General features: G+C 41.3%; 1 protein-coding gene across 10 annotated transcripts in view; it reads left to right on the plus strand.

The window, feature by feature from the left end:
* ZNF10 (zinc finger protein 10) overlaps positions 1 to 20,266 on the plus strand; it is a 64,504-nt gene that overhangs the window by 30,046 nt on the left and 14,192 nt on the right. For 7 of the 10 annotated variants that reach the window (XM_067701332.1, XM_067701328.1, XM_067701320.1 and 4 more), the window contains one exon: positions 10,911 to 11,111. In XM_067701332.1, coding sequence (XP_067557433.1) covers positions 10,911 to 11,111 — 201 coding nt within the window. Of the gene's footprint in view, positions 1 to 1,833; positions 11,112 to 13,179; positions 13,238 to 20,266 lie in introns of those variants that run through there. The other 3 variants (XM_067701324.1, XM_067701327.1, XM_067701319.1) reach the window with 3 other exon arrangements.

Raw genomic sequence — 20,266 nt, forward strand, 5'->3', positions numbered from 1 at the left:
CCTTTGTAGCAGGGAAGGAAGGCCTGTGTGGCCCGGGTTGGCGGGGAGGGGAGGGGAGCAGACAGACACGGAGGGGGCCAGAGGCCCGATCAGGCTGGGAAGCTGTTGTGTTAGGAAAGGGGGTTGGGCTTTTCAGAGCCCCTCTGGCTGCTCAGTGGAGAATGGTCGACTGCAGGGGTGCAGACGAGAGGCGGAGGAGGTGTTGCCTGGAGCAGTGGAAACGGAGATGTTTGAAACATGAGTCCTCTTTTCTGACAACCAGCTTATGCTTTTCACCTAGTCCGTTGTCACTTTTTAGAGTGGTTTATCTTGTGTAAGTAGTCGTGTATTTCTTACCATTCCAGCCCAGTGTGAATGCTCAGCGCTCACTGTGCGTGGGGTTCTGTGCTGCATCTGGTGCAGGCATTCATCAGTACCTCTTCTTGGGACCAGGTTACACTGCTGGTTTGTGTAGAGCCAGGATTTGAACCTGCGTGGGATGGCCCTACACCCATTTCCCTGGCCAGTGTACTCTACTGCCTCAGGGTATAGCCTGAGAATTTCTCAAGAGACAGAGATTCTAGCCTCCTGGGCCCTAGGAGTAGTTATTGTTTACCCAAAATGGGTCACTGATCAGCTGCTCCTTGGACTCAAGAGTAGTTAAGTCCCTTGCCGTGCCCTGGTCGCAGTGGGTGTGTGTGGCCCAGTCCCTGGGGAATGAGAGATGTGGATGACCCCACTCAGGGATGCGCTGAAAGCGGAAAGGATATCATATGCAAGACATTTTAAAACTGTGCAACATAGGGGTCCCTTTCCTGTGGCCGGTGACATCCTCGACCCATATTCTGGGTGTCCCCTCCTGGGTATCCAGGGTGATACCTAGTAATTAGAAGGCTGTAGACGAGTGTGAATTCAGAGCAGAGGGAGGTGGTCCTCGGCGGTGACGTACGTTGCACTGAGGCCTGTGAGCCCCTAAGTCTCTGCTTCTTTCCTCGGAGGATGCTGGGCACTTACTGGCAGGTTTTCTTTTTTCATTTTGGCTACTTTCTGCTGTTGACACTTCCCTCCCTTAAATGTGTCATTACAAATTCACTTCAGGGAGTCTCCATTCCTAGGGGCTTGGAAAGATTTTCTGTGTCCTCCTCTCCTGTAGGAGTTGACTTATTTTATTTATTTATTTATTTATCATTTATTTATTTATGGCTGTGTTGGGTCTTCGTTTCTGTGCGTGGGCTTTCCCTAGTTGTGGCAAGCGGGGGCCACTCTTCATCGCGGTGCACGGGCCTCTCACTGTCGCGGCCTCTCTTGTTGCAGAGCACAGACGCGCAGGCTCAGTAGTTGTGGCTCACGGGCCCAGTTGCTCCACAGCATGTGGGATCTTCCCAGACCAGGGCTCGGACCCGTGTCCCCTGCATTGGCAGGCAGATTCTCAACCACTGCGCCACCAGGGAAGCCCTAGTTGACTTATTTTAAACCAGGGAACCTTGTTTCCCTTTTTCTCCAGCGTTGGGCAGGGCCTCTGCTCCCATGGACCACTGCCAAACACCGTCACCACGGTCACCACCACGACATGCTAATAGCATAGTTTGCAGTGCAGTGAGTTGGGGCTTCAAGACTGATGCAAGGGGGTGTGGGAGAGAGAAGGGAATTCTGCCTGACGGGGCCTTTCTGAGGAAGGTTGACCCGTGCTCCCGTGCATACCAGGCTGGGTGTCTTCAGCTGCGCCCAGACTGACCCTCTTGGCGAATTAAAGGTTAAAATGATAATTCCCTGGTTTTTTTTTATATAAAGTTTTATTTATTTTATTTATTTATTTTTGGCTGTGTTGGGTCTTCGTTGCTGCGCGCGGGCTTTCTCTAGTTGTGGCGAGCGGGGGCTACTCTTCGTTGAGGTGCGCGGGCTTCTCACTGCGGTGGCTTCTCGTTGCAGAGCATGGGCTCTAGGCTGCGGGCTTCAGTAGTTGTGGCTCGTGGGCTCAGTAGTTGTGGCGCACGGGCTTAGTTGCTCCGCGGCATGTGGGATACTCCCAGACCAGGGATTGAACCCGTGTCCCCTGCACTGGCAGGCAGATTCTTAACCACGGCACTACCAAGGAAGCCCCGATAATTTCCTGTTAAAATGTGGCAGTGTTCATGAATTAGTCTTTCAAAACTAACAACCCTCGCGCACCCTCGTTTATATATTCCAGGTACCGGTTAGGCACGGAGGATACACGGGTCAAAGGCAGCCCTGGGAGTTGAGAGAGGGCACAGAGGGCAGGCCGGGTGGCCACGGGATTCGCGCTGGGGCAGAGGGAAGCCCAGGAAGTGACCTTGGCAGCTGCTCTCAAAGGACCTGTGGAATCAGCCGTGTGAAGCCGAGGGAGAAGGAGGCTGCGGGCAGAGGGAGCCCCTGTGTGCTGCCAGCAGTGGGCCGGGAGTGGCCGGCCGCCATCAGCCCTCTGGAGCTGGCTCAGCACTCAGCTCTAGGGTCTGGGGGGGAGGGGTGTCAGGTAACGTGGCGGCCTGTCACCCGCTTGGCTGACTTGGAGCAGGCTGCTCACCCCTTCCAGACAAGCTGAAAACTACATTGTCCTTGTGACTCGAGCCTTTGATGATTGTGGAGTCACCTTATGTCCAGGAATCCTTTTTTTGTCTCAAAGTCTGTTTTGTATTCTTACAGCTGTAGGAGCCTCCTTTTGGTTAATTGCTTGTCGTATATTTTTCTTTAACTTTTGACTTTTTTGTATCTTTATCTTTTAGATGTGTTTTTTTAAATAGCATCATTTTTTAAAATCAGTCTGTCAGTCTTTGTACTTAACTCAGACACTTGGTCTGTTATGATTGACGTAATTACTGTTATATTTGAGTTTATATCTACCATCTTACTGTGTTTTTCTATACTGTGTTTGCTGTACCTGATCTGTTTTTTTTTTTTCTCCTCTCTTGGCTTTTTTTGGACTGATAATTCTTATTCTTTTTCTTTCTGTAAAGATGTTTGGGCATTATACACATTATTTATGCTGTAAATTTTTTAAATTTCACTTATTTTGACATAATTTTAGATCTTAAAAAAGTTGCAGGAATAATACAAAAGTTCTTCTATACCTTCATCCAGATTCCTCAAATAGTAATTTTGCTGCACTTGCTTTATCAGTTTCTCTCTCACTCTCTGTTCTCAGCTCCTCTCCTCTTTCTCTCTCCATACACATTTTTTTTCCTTAACTGAAACCAATTTGCAGACATGATGTTCCTTTACCCCTAAATACTGCAGTACATCTCACAAACAAGAACAGTTTTTTACATAACCACTGAATCAGGAAATTGACATCAATACAATGCTGTTATTTCATTTACAGGTCTTATTGTGATTTTGCCAATTGTTCCTTTATAGAAAGTTTGGAAATACCGTCCTTTATGCGAGAAGAGTAACTTGAATCATGTGTTGCGATGGGCTGTGCTGGCTCTTTCATCTAACCCGGAACAGTTCCTCAGTCTTCTTTGTCATGACGTGGTGTTTTCGGAGCCCAGGGCGTTCTGTGGAATATTCCTCAGTTTCCGGTTGTTTGCTCCTCCTCCTGATTCGTTTCAGAAGTGCTGCATTCTTCCCTGCATCACATCCGGGGCACTCGTGGCTGCTGATGTGAACTTGCCTCACTTGGTGAAGGTGGTATCTGTGTTCTCTCCCCTGTAGTCACTCTCTCTTCCCTTTGTAAGTCAGTATCTGTTGGGAGATACTGAGATGAAATAAATACCTTTTAGTCCTCAAACTTTCACCCACTCATTTAGCCTGCATGGGTGATTCTTGTGTGCGTTTTTATTATGCTAGTTGACAAATGAGTTTTATCTAATTTCATTATTCTTTCTATGTTCATTAGATACCTGCCTGCTGTCGGAAAGCTGTGCCCCACCCCCCATTTTTAAATGTGCTCTGTTGTTTCCTTTTAGACTCTAGTGCAGCTTATGATAGACCTTCTCAGTCTGTGTGTCACTGCTCTCCTCTCTTGCCCATCTGTCTCTCCATACTACTTTCTAGATAATTTCTTCCGGTTTGTCCTTTCGTTTACTAATTCTTCCTAACCTGCTGTTAAAGAGACTTCAGTTGATGTGTTTTTATCATTCCTATAAATTCTTTGTAGTTCTTTTTCAAATATGCTTGCTAAGTTATTTGTCCAAGTCCTTGGCAAGTCATAAGGCTTGCCTTTCTCTCCTTGAATATAATATTTGATTTATAATGAGTGTCCATCAATTGCACTGTCTGTTGGCTACAAGGTTTTCTTTCTGTTGTTTTTCATTGGTTCTTGTTCATGTTGTCTTGTTTTCTGAAAGCTTTATTTTCTTGTGTGGTGGTCACTGTTCTTGAAAAATTCTTCAAAGGAAAAATTTAAGGCGTAGGATAAAGGTACCTTACTCCAAAATACTCTGAAGTATTTTGAAGCAGATTCAGTTCTCATGTTATTTCATCCGTACATCACTAGGCATTAAAAACATACATTTTCTAATATAATTATAATACCACTATTACACCTAACAGAATAATTCTTTGGTATCATGGAATTATTCCATGTTCAGATTTCATTTTCCTTTTTAACATTGGCAAGTTAAAATCAAAATCCAAACAAGGTACACATTTCTTACTGTTACATACTTTAAGTCTCTTTTAATCCAGAGTAACCCATCCTTCTTTCTTTTTTTTCCCCCATTGACTTTTTAAAGATGTGGAGCCATTTGTCCTTTAGAATGTCCTTCATTTTAGATTTATTTCTGTTTCCTTGTGGTCACATTTAACATGTTTTCTGTCACCAGTATTTCTGGTAAACTGAAATTTACCTTTAGAGACTTTAGATTGATTTATTAATGTTTTTGGCAAGAATACTTGATAGTGCTTTGTCTTGTCACCTCAGGAGGCACGTATGTCTCATTGACTCGCTCTAGGTGATGCAAAGATCGATTGGTGGGGTCAGGGGTGGCAGTGTGGTATTGTTGTGAAGTTTCCCATCAGTCCTTCTAATGGTTTCATCAATTATGACCTTCCCCTCGGCCAGTTATTTCACAGCATCTACAAAGTGGTGACTTTCTAACCCTATCATTCTTTCCATTTTTGTAGCAGGAATTCTCTGAAAGAATTTACAGAATCCTTCTCTAAAAAAGAACATTTCTTCATCAACAGAACCATTTGGTTACCCAGAGACACAATTTGTTTAGGGATGGCAGGTCCATGCTTAACTCTTTCTCTTTAATTGCCAGTTTTCACTAAGGAGATGATGCCCTAGTTACATCCATTGGTGACAGCAGTGAGTTTTCATTTGATTTTTTTTCTTTTTGCTAATTTGAGTATGTTTAAAAAACTCGTAAATCTTAATACTGTTTACAGTTAGTTTCAATCATTTGCAGTCAGTATTCTTTTAGAGGGTTTCATTGTCCCAGCCTTAGCCAAAGGGAGCCTTTCAGCTTGGCTCTGAGGCTTTTTGGAAAGACTCTGTTAGTCTTAGCTGGCTTCCTGGCTTCCTTGCTTCAGGGCCCAAGAAGATAGTCTCTGCTCATTTGAGTATTTCCCGTCCCAGATCTGGAATCAACCTTTTCTCCAGGAGCCTGTATCTTTTCGTAGGGAGTGTGCTCAGGGACCACAGTTGATACTGGGATGTCATTACTTCTGGGCTGTTTCAGCAGGCAGACCTAGGGATCTTCGGAAAGGAAAAAAGTTTATTATTCATGTTGATATTTCCAATTCAAATTACAGAGTTTAAAAGATTTATTTTTTTGAAATTACTCTTTTTTGGGTGGAAGTAACCCAGTTGTTCACTAAGAGATGAATGGATAAACAAAATGGGGTGTGGGTGTGTATGTATATATTCAGTCTTAAAAAGAAATGAATTCTGACACATGCTACAACATGGGTGAACCTTGAGGACATTATTTTCAGTGAAATAAGCCAGTCACAAAAGGAAAAATACTGTAAGATTCTACTTACGTGAGGTTCTGTTACTGAACCAGGTTTGTTCACCCAACACGCAGCAAGCCAAATGCTGAGACGCTGCAGTTTGTAGCAGAGAAAGAGTTTATTCACGAGACAGCCAAGTGAGGAGATGGGAGAACAAATGTCGGATCTGTCTCCTCGCAGGTGAGGGACTTGAGATATTCACGGGATAAAGAAGCAGGGAGGTCTTAGGTGTGGGGAAGTGATTGGAAGTAGGGAAAAGGTGAGGTAATCAGTGTTCTGTGCAGGCGTATCAGGGTACATGCTTCTTCGTGGGATATGTGTTCAAAAATGGAGACACTTAGCATGATCCGAGGGTGGAGGTTTTGGCCCTCTGACATCAGGCGGTCATTCATCAGACACGTGTGCAGGCCCAGTTTTTAGGGTCAGCGGTCCCAACCGGTCTTGGCTGCCTTGAACTGGACAAGAGCTGACTCTAGGTTTCTGGAAAACAGCTTAAGTGCCCATTGATATAGTGACCCATACGTCCGAGGTGTAACCTATAGGGGACAGTTAGTAACTCAGGCAAAGCTTGGTCACTGAGGGCGGGTTCAGGCGGGGGTTTACCAGGCTGTCCCTGGGCTGCTGCTCTGTAAGACGAGCTCGAGAATTCCTGTTAGTCAACACTGTCTGCTAACCCTGTGGAACATGGTTTCCGTTCCTAGAGTAGTCAAGATCATAGAAAGTGTGGTCCATGCTGGTTGTCAGGGAGTCGTGGTAGGAGGAGGATGGGAAGTTACTGCTCAGAGGATATAGAGTTTCAGTTCTGCAAGATGAAGAGTTCTGGAGATGAATGTGACTGCTGGGAATGGTTACACAGCACTGCGAAGGTACTGAATTCCAATGAACTGTAAACTTTAAAATGGTTAAGATACTAAGTTTATGTTACGTATTTTATGTTATCACAAGGAAAAATTTTCTAAGATAAGCTGTGACTCTTACCTCACCCAATACCAAAAGATTACCTCAAAATGGAACATAGACTTTAAGAGCAAAAGCTATAAAATTTCTGGAAGAAATCATAGAGGAAAATATTCATGACCTTCTCTTAGGCTAAAGTTCTTAGAAAGCTCTTTCATAGGTTGTGCTTTTTGAGATAGAAATTGGGCCACATCAAGATTAAAACTTTTGAACTTCGAAGTCACCATTCAGAAAATGAAAACACAGTCCCAGACCGGGACTTCAAGTGTTTAAAGTCCGGGAGATAGTATTTGCAAATCATGTACCTGATAACAGGGATATATTCAGAATATATGAAGGATGCTTACAACTCAGTAAGAAAACAGACAACCCAATTTAAAACATGGGCAAAGGATTTGAACAGACACTTCACCAAAGAAGATGTATAGATGGCAAGTAAGCACCGGAAAAGATGTTTAACATCATGAGTCACTAGGGAAATAAAATTCATATCATAACGAAGTCCCACTTTATACCCAATGGCTATAACCAAAAAGGCAGACAGTAAGTGTTGACAAGGATGTAGAGAAATTGGAACCACTGTAGACTGCTGGTGGGAGTATAAAGTACAGTCACCTTGTAAAGGTTTCGGCAGTTTCTTTAAAGGGTTAGATGTAAACTTACTGTACAGAGCAGCAGTTTTACTTCTAGGAATTTACCCAAGATAAAGGAAGACATGTTCACACAAAGACTTGTATAGTAGCTCAAAACTAAAAAGAATCTAAATGTGGATTAAGTGGTGAACGTATAGACGAAATGGAACACTATTCAGCAATTAAGGGGCAAACCGCTGGTGTGTGCTGTAACAAGAATAAACCTCCAAAGTGTTGTGCTGAGCGGAAGAAGCCAGACGCAGTACCTAGTGTGGTCCCAGTCGTGTGAAATGTCTGGAACAGGCAGATCTGTGCACAGGAGCAGAGCAGTGGTTGTCTGGGGGTTGGGGGTGAGCGTGGGCCTCAGCTCCAGAGGAATCTGTCTGAGGCAGTAGGAACGCTGTAAACCTGGATGTGTGGACTGTTGCAGAACTTTCAATTTATTAAAAATCATTGAAGTTAAAAAAATTACTCTATATAGAAGCATTATTGAGGTATAATTTATATACCATAAAATTTACCCTTTTAAGGTGTACCTTCAGTCATTTTTAGTATTCACAGTGTTGCCTAAATATCACCGTATCCAATTTCGGAACATTATCATTACTTCCAGAAGAAACCCTGTCCCCATTCACAAGCCACTCTCCATCCCCTCCTTCCCCTATCCCCTGACAGCCATTTAATCTACTTGGGGTGTTCAAGAATTTCCCTATCCTAGACATTTATATAAACAGAATCATGTCAGAGGTGGCCCTGTGTATCTGGCTTTTTCCATTTAGCGTAGTGTTTTCAAGGTAGTTTTGTGTTGGTCTCAGCCTGGCAGGAATGATGCTGTGACACAGAGCGCCTGGGGTGGGGCTCGCCGGGACCCGTGCTGCTTGTGGCAGCCCCACAGACATTTCCCTGACTGGAGCCAGCGTCACGGCTGGACCAGCCCTTGTGGTTCTTACTGTGACTGCAAGGCGCCTCTCATCAGCAACCATCGGGGAACTCTGAAAACATAAGGTTTACTACTCACAGACCCTGCGGGGTACGTGGCACACCGGGGGCCACACAGCAGAGAGAAGGAGAGGACGAGAATGCGGACCTGGGGTTCTGCCTTTACTGGGGTCAAGGGGGGGTGAGGTTCTGCCTTTATTATTGGGGTCAAGGGGGGGTTGCAGGTTCATTATTTATTGGTGAATTTAAAATAAGGCTGAGAATTCAGGCACTGGAAGGGAAGAGCGGGGTCACTCAAGTGAGCAGTTATCTAGGTCACCCAGGGCTTTCTGGGAGGAGAACGTCAGGTGGGGCGGCCTGTCTCCTTATCTAGCTGTGTGGCTGGCAGTGCATTTATCTAAGACGGATGACTTTGAAGTGGTGCCTCAGAAATCAGAAGCTTTCAGTACGATCAGGCACTTGCATTGCAGTCAACAAAAGCTAATTGTCAGGTACCTATAGTACAAAAGTTCATCATGTAGCATTTTTCGGTGCTTCATTCTTTCTTATGGCTAAATAACGTGCCTTTGTATGTATAGATCACATATGATTTATCCCTTCATCCACTGATGGGTATTTGGCTATTAGGAATCAGGCTGTTAGAGACATTTGTGTGCAAGCGTTTCTGTGGATGTAGGCTTTTAATTCTGTTGAGCGGATAGATAAGAATGGGATCGCCGGCTAATACAGTAATTCTGGGTTTAACACTGAGGAGCTGCCAAGCTGGGTCCCAAGTGGCTGCTCCACTTTACATTCCCACCAGCTCTGCATGAGGGTTAAAAGCTTTACTCTTGCAACTTTTTGTCACGTGCTAGATATCTTTGTTCTTAAAAAGAGTGATATAACTGTCATGTCCTATAGCATACATAAGACGGTTTTAAAATAACAATTTGTTACCATTAACAAGGGTGCTAAATGAGGTTCAGTCTGTCTTTGTAGCCCATTTTATCCAAAGAATGCACAGTTAAATACCGCATGTTAAGTCAGTTGGTAAAATGATTGTCTGTTGTAGTTTTGTTTCCAATTGTATAAATAAATGTATCTGTTGACATTTATTTTCAATGTTAGGGATTGCCCTCCCTCCTCTTTTAGATCATGTGAAATATTTACGTGATTCAAAGTAGAAAGTGTGTAGCGTCATTCAGACAAGCCTCCGTCCCTCCTGCACTGTCCCTTCCCGCCCCCGGAGGGAACCATTTTACAGTTCCTAGTTCATCCTCTCAGTGATTCTTTTGGAAATACAAGCAAACACACACACACACATACCTGACCCGACTCAACGCTAAGCCTTGTCAGGAAGCCTTTCTTCTGCCTCTAGCCCTGTGTTTCCTAGAGCTCAGCATGCCTGTATCCTAACATGTTTCTCTCAGTTTTACCCCTTGTATTTTGTTGTTACAATAGCTTCTGGAATGAGCATCCTCTGGACCCTTCCCCCTGACTGCCGAGTGCCTTTCTCTCTTCCCTTTTCTCTCCTTCCCCTCTCATTCTCAGAATCTCTTTTCTCTTGTCCCTCTCTTTGCCTGAATCTTTGTTTGCTCACTTCTTGTGCTGATCAATTTGGGCTCCATTTCCAGCAGCTTCCCCTCGCAGTGAAGACCCGTCCTTGTAGAAGGGGCGGTTTGCCCGTTATTTCTCAGACCCTCGTGTTCCTAGGTGACCACAGTGCTGTTAGGTCACTTAGCGACTTTGGGAATGTCTTTTTTAGTCACCTGCAACTCTGAGCCTGAGAGGCTCAGATTCCCCTCGGGAGGTGCTCTCCTGTTGGGGGTGACTTTGGAGATCGGCAGCATGTGGCCCCCGGTCCCCCGTCCCAGTTCTGCAGTTAGGTCACATCTGCCTGGATCCTGGGTTTGTGAGGAACCCTGTCACCTGGGTCCATTTGTCTGTCTGTGGACATCTCTGGGCTTCTTCTTTTGCTATTCTGGTAGGCCACTTTTGTTTTTATTTGGAGATTAAAAGACTACACTGTTCCCCTGATCTCATCCTACTCTCAATGTTTAACAACAAAAGTAGGACTCAGCGAGAGAGATGAAGTGAATTGTTCACGGACATCCAGATTTTGAGAGAAGAAGCTCTACTGAGACAGACTGTTTTGTCCACAGCCCATTTCTCGTGTATGTCGCCTCCAGCAGGGTCGTTCCCTCCTTACCATCTGGCGTCATGTTCTTCTTGAGTGTCTGCCCGGAGTTGTTTAAATCTCTGGGTGGTTACCGCACTTTCGGGGATCCTGGGGGCCTGTGCAGAGTCTGGGCGGGGCGGGGGGCTGTGGTTGTGTGCTGGGTTCCCCACTTTGTTTCCTCTCACTTGTGCCCCCCAAGCCGCCCTGACCACAGTCCGCAGAGCCCCCAGTCCAGCCTGGGTGAGCACGTTCACCAGCAAAGGAGACCGAGGTTGGGGCCCAGAGGAAAAGTGCTCGCAAAGGTGAGCTTGCTCTTGTGTCTGCAGGTCCCACCTCTCCAGGAGCAAGAGAGCACATGCGATGGCACCAGAAAGCTCCAGGGGGAGAAATCCATCCTGGGTCAAGAAACCCCTGACCAGAGGCCTCTCCCTGGAGGACCCCGGCAGAGGCACAAGAGTCCCGGGACAGAGCAGGTCCTAGAGTGGCTGTTTATTTCCCAGGAGCAGCCGAAAGCGAAGAAGACCTGGGTGAGTTACTGGTTTGTTCATTTCCACTTCTTTTCTTTATTTCTTTTTCATTTTTTTGGTGGGGAGAGGGATGGAGGTCCTCAGGTGGGAGGTCGTGTAAGGTCCCTGAGGTCCCTGTTTCCTGGTTTCCCCAGACTCAATTTTCAGCTCCTTTTCCACACACACCCCCCCCAATTTTTTTTAATGGATATTTTTCTGTTTAAATGTGTTTACAAACTGTGTATTGTTTCTGGTGTGAATGCATTTTTAATTTATGTTGGTGGCGTATACGCATGTGTATCCTGCTGTATTGCTTATATTTTTCGTTAAGCACCATCCTCTTGTATGGCCGTCAGCAGTGTCTTGGTGTCCACTTGCCTCACGTTCTCTGCCAGCTCTTAATTACTGTTGTTCTTTTTATTTGAGCCATTCAGGTATGGTGGTGTCTCTGTATGGGCTTACTTTGCATTTCCTGCTAGCATGCTTTTTGGACATTTTGTTACCTTTTGTGGGTGTTTTCTGTCTGTTTCTTATTGACAGAAAGGAGTTATTTATTTTCTGGAAGCGTGCCAGAAATGCTGTTTCAGGCCGCACCTCAGTCCTGTTATATCAAGACTTTTCATCTTAACAAAATTCAGTGATTCATGCACATTGAAGTTTAAAGCAAACTTGATACCAAATCCATATTTACCTGGGGTGCTTCTCTCACCTCCAATATTTTGTTATGACAGTTTTCAAACGCAGGGCAAAATCGAAAGGATTTTGCAGTGAACATCTGTATACTCATCACCTTGAATTTACCTTTAACATTTTACTGTACTTGCTTTATCACATTATCCATCTTTCCATCCCTCTGCATCTCTTACCCCATCTTATTTTTGCTGTATTTCTTAATATATTTTAGACATCAGCATGCTTCCCTCTAAATACTTCAGTATGCACAGCATTAACTGTTGTTCAGTGTTTGTTTACAAGCTGGGTTTTTTTCCCCTGTCTTGCCTTTTCATTCTGTTAATTAATGCTGCCTTTTGATGAACAGCTACTTCTAATTTTTACTTAATTTAGTTTCTAAATTTTTTCTTTTATTACTGGTGTTTTTTGTGTCCAATCTAAGAACGTTTTTTGTTATCCAGAGCTCATGAAGACAGTTTTCTTTGTTCACATTTACCTTTCACATGTAGATTCACAATACATCTAGAATTAATATTTATGTTTAGTGTTAGTAGGAGTCAAGCTTTATTTTTTTCATCAAGTTGCCTAATTGCCCCAGTGCCACTGAAGTGATTGACCTCTACCTATGGCTCTGCGGTGCCACCTTGTCATATATCAGGCGTCCATAAATATAGTTTGGTTTCACAACTCTTTATTCTGTTCCATTGGCCTACTTTTCCATCCTTATGCCAGTTTCACACTGTCTTGATTTATAATAAGTCTTGATATCTGGATGCTTCCAGTTTTTGGTGATTATGAATGCTGTCAACACTCACATGTGTGTTTTTGTGTGGACATGAGTTTTCATATCAGTTGGGTAAATACCTAGGAGCATGATTGCTGGATTGTATGGCGATTCTATGTTTAGCTTTGTAAGAGACTGTCTTCCAGAGTGCCTTGCAGTTTTGCATTCCCACTTGCAGTGAATGAGCGTCTCTGTTCCTCATCCTGACCAGTTGTTGGTATTGTCAAGTTGTTAAAAATTTTGCCATTCTGATAGATGTGAGGTGATATTTCACTGTAGTTTTAAGTTGCATTTCCCTAATGGCTAGGTAGTGGTATTGAGTATATTTCTATATGTGTTTTATTCTTTCTATATCTTTGGTGAAGTATCTGTTTTCTTGTCATTGATTTTTTAAAAATTTAATATTAAACAAAAATTTTATTGGCGTATAGTTGATTTACAATGTTGTGTTAGTTTCAGGTGTACAGCAAAGTGAATCAGTTATACATATATCTACTCTTTTTAATTTAATTTTTTTTTAAGATTTTTTTTTTTGATGTGGACCATTTTTTTTTTAAGTCTGTTGAATTGGTTACAATATTGCTTCTGTTTTAGGTTTTGGTTTTTTTTTTGTTTTTTTTTTTTTGGCCCTAGGCATGTGGGATCTTAGCTCCCCAACCGGGGATTGAATCCGCACCCCCTGCATTAGAAGGTGAAGTCTTAACTACTGGACCCCCAGGGAAGTCCCTCCATTCTTTTTTAGATTCTTTTCACATATGGGCCACTACAGAGTATTAAGTAGAGTTCCCTGTGCAGTAGGTTCTTATTAGTTATCTATTTTATATATACTAGTGCGTATATGTCAATCCCAATCTCCCAGTTTATCCTTCCTCCCATCCCCTGGTACCATAACTTTGTTTTCTACATCTGTGACTCTGTCTCTGTTTTGTAGATAAGTTCATTAGTACCATTTTTTTAGATTCCACGTATAAGCAATATCATATGATATTTGTCTTTCTTACTTCACTGAGTATGACAATCTCTGGGTCCATCCGTGTTGCTTCAAATGGCATTATTTTGTTCTTTATGGCTGAGTAATATTCCATTGTATATATGTACCGTATCATTAAAAAAAATGTTTTTTAAAATTCTTTATCTTGTTTATTTTGTCTTGAGAGGGCAGAAGCCAAACTTACTGAGTTTGATGGGCATGACATTAAGATATTACATACGGCTCTTCAGGATTTGGGGCTACAAAATCATGCTTTCTTATTCTTTTTTTTAAAAAAATATCATTATTGAAGTATAATTGCTTTACAATGTGGTGTTAGTTTCTGCTGTACAACAAAGTGAATCAGCTACATGTTTACATATATCCCCATATCCCCTCCCTCTTGAGCCTCCCTCCCACCCTCCCTATCCCACCCATCTAGGTCGTCACAAAACATCGAGCTGATCTCCCTGTGCTATGTAGCAGCTTCCCACTAGCCATCCATTTTACATTTGGTAGTGTATATATGTCAGTGCTACTCTCTCACTTCATCCCAGCTTCCCCTTACCCCCGCTGTGTCCTCAAGTCCATTCTCTGTCTGCGTCTTTATTCCTGCCCTGCCACTAGTTTCATCGATACCATTTTTTGAGATTCCATATATGTGCGTTAGCATGCGGTATTTGTTTTTCTCTTTCTGACTTACTTCACTCTGTATAACAGTGTCTAGGTCCATCCACCTCACTGCAAATAACTCAATGTGTTCCTTTTTATGGCCAAGTAATATTCCATTGTATATATGTGCCACATCTTCTTTATCCATTCATCTGTCAGTAGATATTTAGGTTGCTTCCATGTCCTGGCTCTTGTAAGTAGTGCTGTAGTGAACATTGTGGTACATATGTCTTTTTGAATTATGGTTTTCTCAGGGTATATGCCCAGTAGTGGGATTGCTGGGTCATATGGTAGTTCTGTTTTCAGTTTTTTAAGGAACCTCCATAGTGTTCTCCATAGTGGCTGTATCAATTTACATTCCCACCAACAGTGCAGGAGGGTTCCCTTTTCTCCACACCCTCTCGAGCATTTATTGTTTGTAGATTTTTTGATGATGGCCATTCTGACCAGTGTGAGGTGATACATCACTGTGGTTTTGATTTGCATTTCTCTAATGATTAGTGATGTTGAGCATCTTTTTATGTGTTTGATGGCAAGCTGTATGTCTTCTTTGGAGAAATGTCTATTTAGGTCTTCTGCCCATTTTTGGATTGCGTTGTTTGTTTTTTTGATATTGAGCTGCATGAGCTGCTTGTATATTTTGGAGACTAATCCTTTGTCAGTTGCTTTGTTTGCAGATATTTTCTCCCACTCTGAGGGTTGTCTTTTCGTCTTGTTTATGGTTTCCTTTGCTGTGCAAAAGCTTTTAAGTTTCATTAGGTCCCATTTGTTTATTTTCGTTCTTATTTCCATTACTCTAGGGGGTGGGTCAAAAAGGATATTGCTGTGATTTATGTCATAGAGATACCACATCTTCTTTATCCATTCCTCTGTTGATGGACACATAGGTTGCTTCCACATCCTGGCTATTGTAAATAGTGCTGCAGTGAACATTAGGGTGCATGTATCTTTTCAAATTGTGGTTTTCTGTGGGTATATGCCTAGGAGTGGGATTGCTGGGTCATATGGTAGTTCTATTTTTAGTTTTTTAAGGAATCTCCATACTGTTCTCCATAGTGGTTGTACCAATTTCCATTCCCACCAACAGTGTAGGAGGGTTTCCTTTTCTCTACATCTTCTCCAGCATTTATTGTTTATAGATTTTGTTGTTGTTGTTGTTTGTTTATAGATTTTTTGATGATGGCCATTCTGTGACTGGTGGGAGGTGATACCTCATTGCAGTTTTGATTTGTATTCTCTAGTAATTAGTGATGTTGAGCATCTTTTCATGTGCTTTTTGGCCATCTGTTGTCATGGATTTTTAAGAATTCTTTGTTATTCTAGATTTAAATCCTTTATAAGAAAAGTGATTTGAAAATATTTTCTCCCAGTCTCTGGTTTGTGTTTTCATTTCCATGACACCAACTTTCACAGAGCAAAATGTTTTAATTTTGATAAAGTTTATTTTCTGAATTTTAATTTTTTAAAATGAGTTTTGCTTTTGGTGTCATATCTAAAATTTCATTGCCCAAACAAAAGTGCACAAATTAAAAAAAAATTTTTCTCTGGAATTTGTAAAGTTTTAGTTTTCACATTTAAGTCTGTGATCCATTTTTAGTTAATTTTTGTATAGAGTGTGGGGTATGTGTTGAGGTTCATTTTTTATGTGTATGGATGTGCAAGGGTTCCAGCACCCTTTGTTGAAAAAGGTGATCCTTTCTCCATTGAATTTCTTTTGTGTTTTTATGAAAAAAAAATTTTTTTTTCAAGAGACAGTGTTTATATGGGTCTATTTCTAGGCTCTCTTTTCTGTTCCATTGATTTTTATGTCTAATCTTTTACCAGTATCATGCTTTCTTGCTTTTATAGGAAGTCTTAAAGTGGGCTAGTGGGAGTGCTGCACCTTTGTTCTTCAGAATTGTTTTGGCTGTTCTAGTTTTTTGCCTTTCTGTATTAATTATAGAAGAGCTTGAGGATAGCTACAAAAAAGCTTGTTAGGATTTTGATTGGAATTACAGTGAATCTATGAGTCAAATTAGGGAAAACTTACATCTTAACAATACTGAGTTTTCCAATCCATGAACACACTATAGCTTTCCATGTTTTAGATCTTTGATTTTTTAAACCACTGTTTGTATTTTGGAGCATACGTATTTCTGCACACATATTTTCTTTTATCATCTTAACCATTTTAAGTGACAATTCAGTGGTATTAAACACATTCATAACATTGGCAGTCATAACCACCATATCCGTCTCCACAGCACTCTTCCTCTTGAAAAACTGAAGCTCTATACCATTAAACAATAACTCCCAACTCCCCCCTCCCCATAACCCCTGGCAAGCGCCACTCTACTTTCTGTCTCTGATTTTGACTACGCTAGTTACCTCATATAAGTGGAATCATACAGTAATTGTCTTTTTGTGACTGGCTTATCTCCCTTGACATAATGTTCACAAGGTTCATCCTTGTTATAGCATACTGCAAACTTTCTTCCTTTTTAAAGCTGAATAATAATTTGTTGTATGTATATACCTCATTTTGCTTATCCATTCATCCATCCATGGACACTTGGATTGCTTTCATGTTTTAGCTACTGTGAATATTAATGTTGCTATGAACATGGATGTAGAAATATCTCTTTAAGACCCTGCTTTCACTTCCTTTGGGGATATACGCAGAGATGAAATTGCTGGACCATATGGTAATAATAATTTTTAATTTTTTGAGGAGCCACCAAACTGTTTTCCACAGCAGCTACACCATGTTGTATCCCCAACCAGCAGTGTACAAGTGTTCCCATTATTCCACATCCTCGCCAACCTTTGTTATTTTTATGGTTTTTGATAGCCATCCTAATGAGTGTGAGCAGAAACTCATTATAGTTTTTTTTTTTTAATTAATTTATTTGGCTGTGTTGGGTCTTTGCTGCTGCATGGGCTTTCTCTAGTTGTGATGAGCGGGGGTCACTCCTCGTTGCAGTGCACGGGCTTCTCACTGCAGTGGCCTCTCTCTTTCAGAGAGTGGGCTCTAGGTGCGCGGGCTTCAGTAATTGTGGCACGTGGGCTCAGTAGTTGTGGTTCCTGGGCTCTAGAACACAGGCTCAGTAGTTGTGGTGCACAGGCTTAGTTGCTCCGTGCCATGTGGGATCTTCCTGGCCCAGGGCTTGAACCTGTGTCCCCTGCATTGGCAGGCAGATTCTTAACCACTGCGCTGCCAGGGAAGTCCCTCATTGTAGTTTTGATTTGCATTTTTGTTATGATTAGTGATGTTCAGCATCTTCATGTGCTTATTGGCCATTTGTATATCTTCTTTGGGGAAATGTCTATTCAAGTCCTTTGATTACTTTTGAATAGGTTGTTTTTTGTTGAGTTTTAGTTCTTTATATATTCTAGATATTAATCCCTTATAAGATATATGACTTGCAGATATTTTCTCCCATTTTGGGAGTTGCCTTTTTACTATGTTGATGTTGTGTTTTGATGCAAATTTTTTTTTAATTTTCATGAAGTTCAATTGGTTGGTTTTTCTTTTGTTGCTTGTACCTTTTGTGTCATTTTCAAGAAATCATTGCCAAATCTAACATTGTGAAGCTTTTGCCCTATGTTTTCTTCTTATATAGTTTTAGGTCTTACATTTAGGTCTTTGATCCATTCTGAGTTAATTTTTATATAGTGTTAGATGAGGGTCCAACTTCATTTTTTTTAATGTGGATATCCAGTTTTCCCAGTAGTATTTGTTGGAAAGACTTTCCCCGTAAATGGTCTTGGAACCATTGCCAAAAATCATTTGACCATATATGCAGGGGGTTATTTCTGGGCTCTGTTCTATTCCATTGTCACCTTTATGTCAGTACCACATTGTTTTGATTACTGTAGCTTTGTAGTAAGTTTTTTTTAATGTTATTTATTTATTTGGCTGCATTGGATCTTAGTTGCGGCATGCAGGATCTTCATTGTGACATGCAGGATCTTTTTGTTGTGGCATGCAGTCTTCTCCAGTTGCAGTGTACAGGCTTCTCTCTAGTTGTGGTGCGCAGGCTCCAGAGTGTGCGGGCTCAGTAGATGTGGTGTGCTGGCCTTGTTGCCCCACAGCATGTTGGATCTTAGTTCCCTGACCAGGGATCGAACCCTCATCCCCTGCATTGGAAGAAGGATTCTTAACCACTGCACCACCAGGGAAGTCCTGTGTAGTAAGTTTTAAAATCAGGAAGTATGAGTCCTCCAGCTTTGTTCTTTTTCAAGATTGTTTTGGCTATTCAGGGTCCCTTGAGCTTCCATATGCATTTTAGGGTGGGTTTTTCTATTTTTGCAAAAAACATCATCGGAATTTTATTAGGGATTGCATTGAATATGTAGATCACTTTGGGTAGTGTTAACATTTTAATATTAAGGAACATAGGGTATGTTTCTGTTTATTTATGTGTTCTTTAATTTCTTTCAGTAAGGTTTTCAGTTTTCATTCTACAAGTCATTTACGTCCTAGGTTCAGTTATTAATTTTTGATGATGCTATAAATGGAATCATTTTCATAATTTGCTTTTCAGATTGGTCATTGTTAGTGTATAGAAATGCACCTGATTTTGGTGTGTGACTTTGTATCCTGTTATTTGCTGAATTCATTTGTTCTAACTAGGTTGTGTGTGTGTGTGTGTGTAATCTTTAAGATTTTCTATATATAGGAAGACATTGTCCATGAACAGAGATAATTTTACTCCTTTTTTAATTTAGATGCCTTTTATTTCTTTTTCTTGCCCAATGGCTCTGGCAAGAACTTGAAGCACTATGTTGAATAGAAGTGGAGAAAGAAAGCATTCCTTTTTTTAAAAAAAAAAAATTTATTTGGCTGCATCGGGTCTTAGTTGCAGCACGTGGGATATTTCATTGTGGCGTGCAGCCTTCTCTCTAGCTGTGGTGCATGGACTCTAGAGTGTGTGGGCTTAGTTACCCTGCAGCATGCAGGATCTTAGTTCCCTGAACAGGGATTGAACCCACGTCCCCTTCATTGGAAGGCAGATTCTTAACCACTGGACCACGAGGGAAGTCTTGAAAGCAGGCATTCTTGCCTCATTCCTGATCTTAGAAGAAAAGCTTTTAGTCTTTCATCATTGAGTATGATGTTCACTGTGTGTTTTTAAGATGTGGGTTTTATTATGTTGAAGTACTTTCCTTCTATTTCTACTTTGTTGAGTGTTTTGATCATGAAAGTGTGTTGAATTTTGTCAGATCCTTCAATTGAGGTAATCTGCATCGAGATAATCATTTTTTTAACTTCATTCTGTTAGTGTGATGTATTGCATTGAGCAATTTTCAAATGTTGAACCATCCTTGCATTCCGAAAATAAATCCCATTGGTCATGGTGTATGATCTTTTTAATAAGCTGTTGAATTTGATTTGCTATTATTTTGAAGATTTTTGCATCTATGTTCATGAGGAATATTAGTTTGTAGTTTTCTTACAGTGGCTTTGTCTGGATTTGGTATCAGAGCCTTAGGAAGTGTTCCCTCCTCTAGGTTTTGGAAAAGCTTGAGAAAGATTGATGTTATTACTTCTTTAAATATTTGTTAAAATTCACCAGTGAAGCCTGGGCTTTTCTTTTTTGGGGGAAGATTTTTGATTACAGACCCAATCTCCTTACTAGTTATAGATCTGTTCAGATTTCCTATTTCTTTGTGATTTGATCTTAATAGAAACACAAATGGAATTCATTCCTTTCAACTAAGTTATCCAATTTGTTGACATACAATTGTTCATAGTACTTTCCAATAATCATTTTTTATTTTTGTAGAATCAGTACTAATTTCCCCACTTTCATTCTTGATTTTAGTAATTCTAGTCTTCTCTCTTTTTTTTTTTTCCTCAGTCTAGCTACCTGAAGCTTTATCAAAATTTGTTTATCTTTTCAAAGAACTAAGCTCTGGTTTCATTGATTTTTTTCCTATTGTTTTTCTAGTTTCTATTTTGTTTGTATTCTAATCTTATTTCCTTCTTTTTGCTACCTTTGTGTTTAATTTGTTCTTTTTCTGTTTCCTTAAGTTGTAAAGTTAGATTATTGATTTGAGATGTTTCTTGTTTTAAATATGTTTGGTTTTTTTTTT

Source organism: Pseudorca crassidens, chromosome 12 (assembly GCF_039906515.1).
Source record: "Pseudorca crassidens isolate mPseCra1 chromosome 12, mPseCra1.hap1, whole genome shotgun sequence".
Classification (NCBI taxonomy): domain Eukaryota; kingdom Metazoa; phylum Chordata; class Mammalia; order Artiodactyla; family Delphinidae; genus Pseudorca; species Pseudorca crassidens.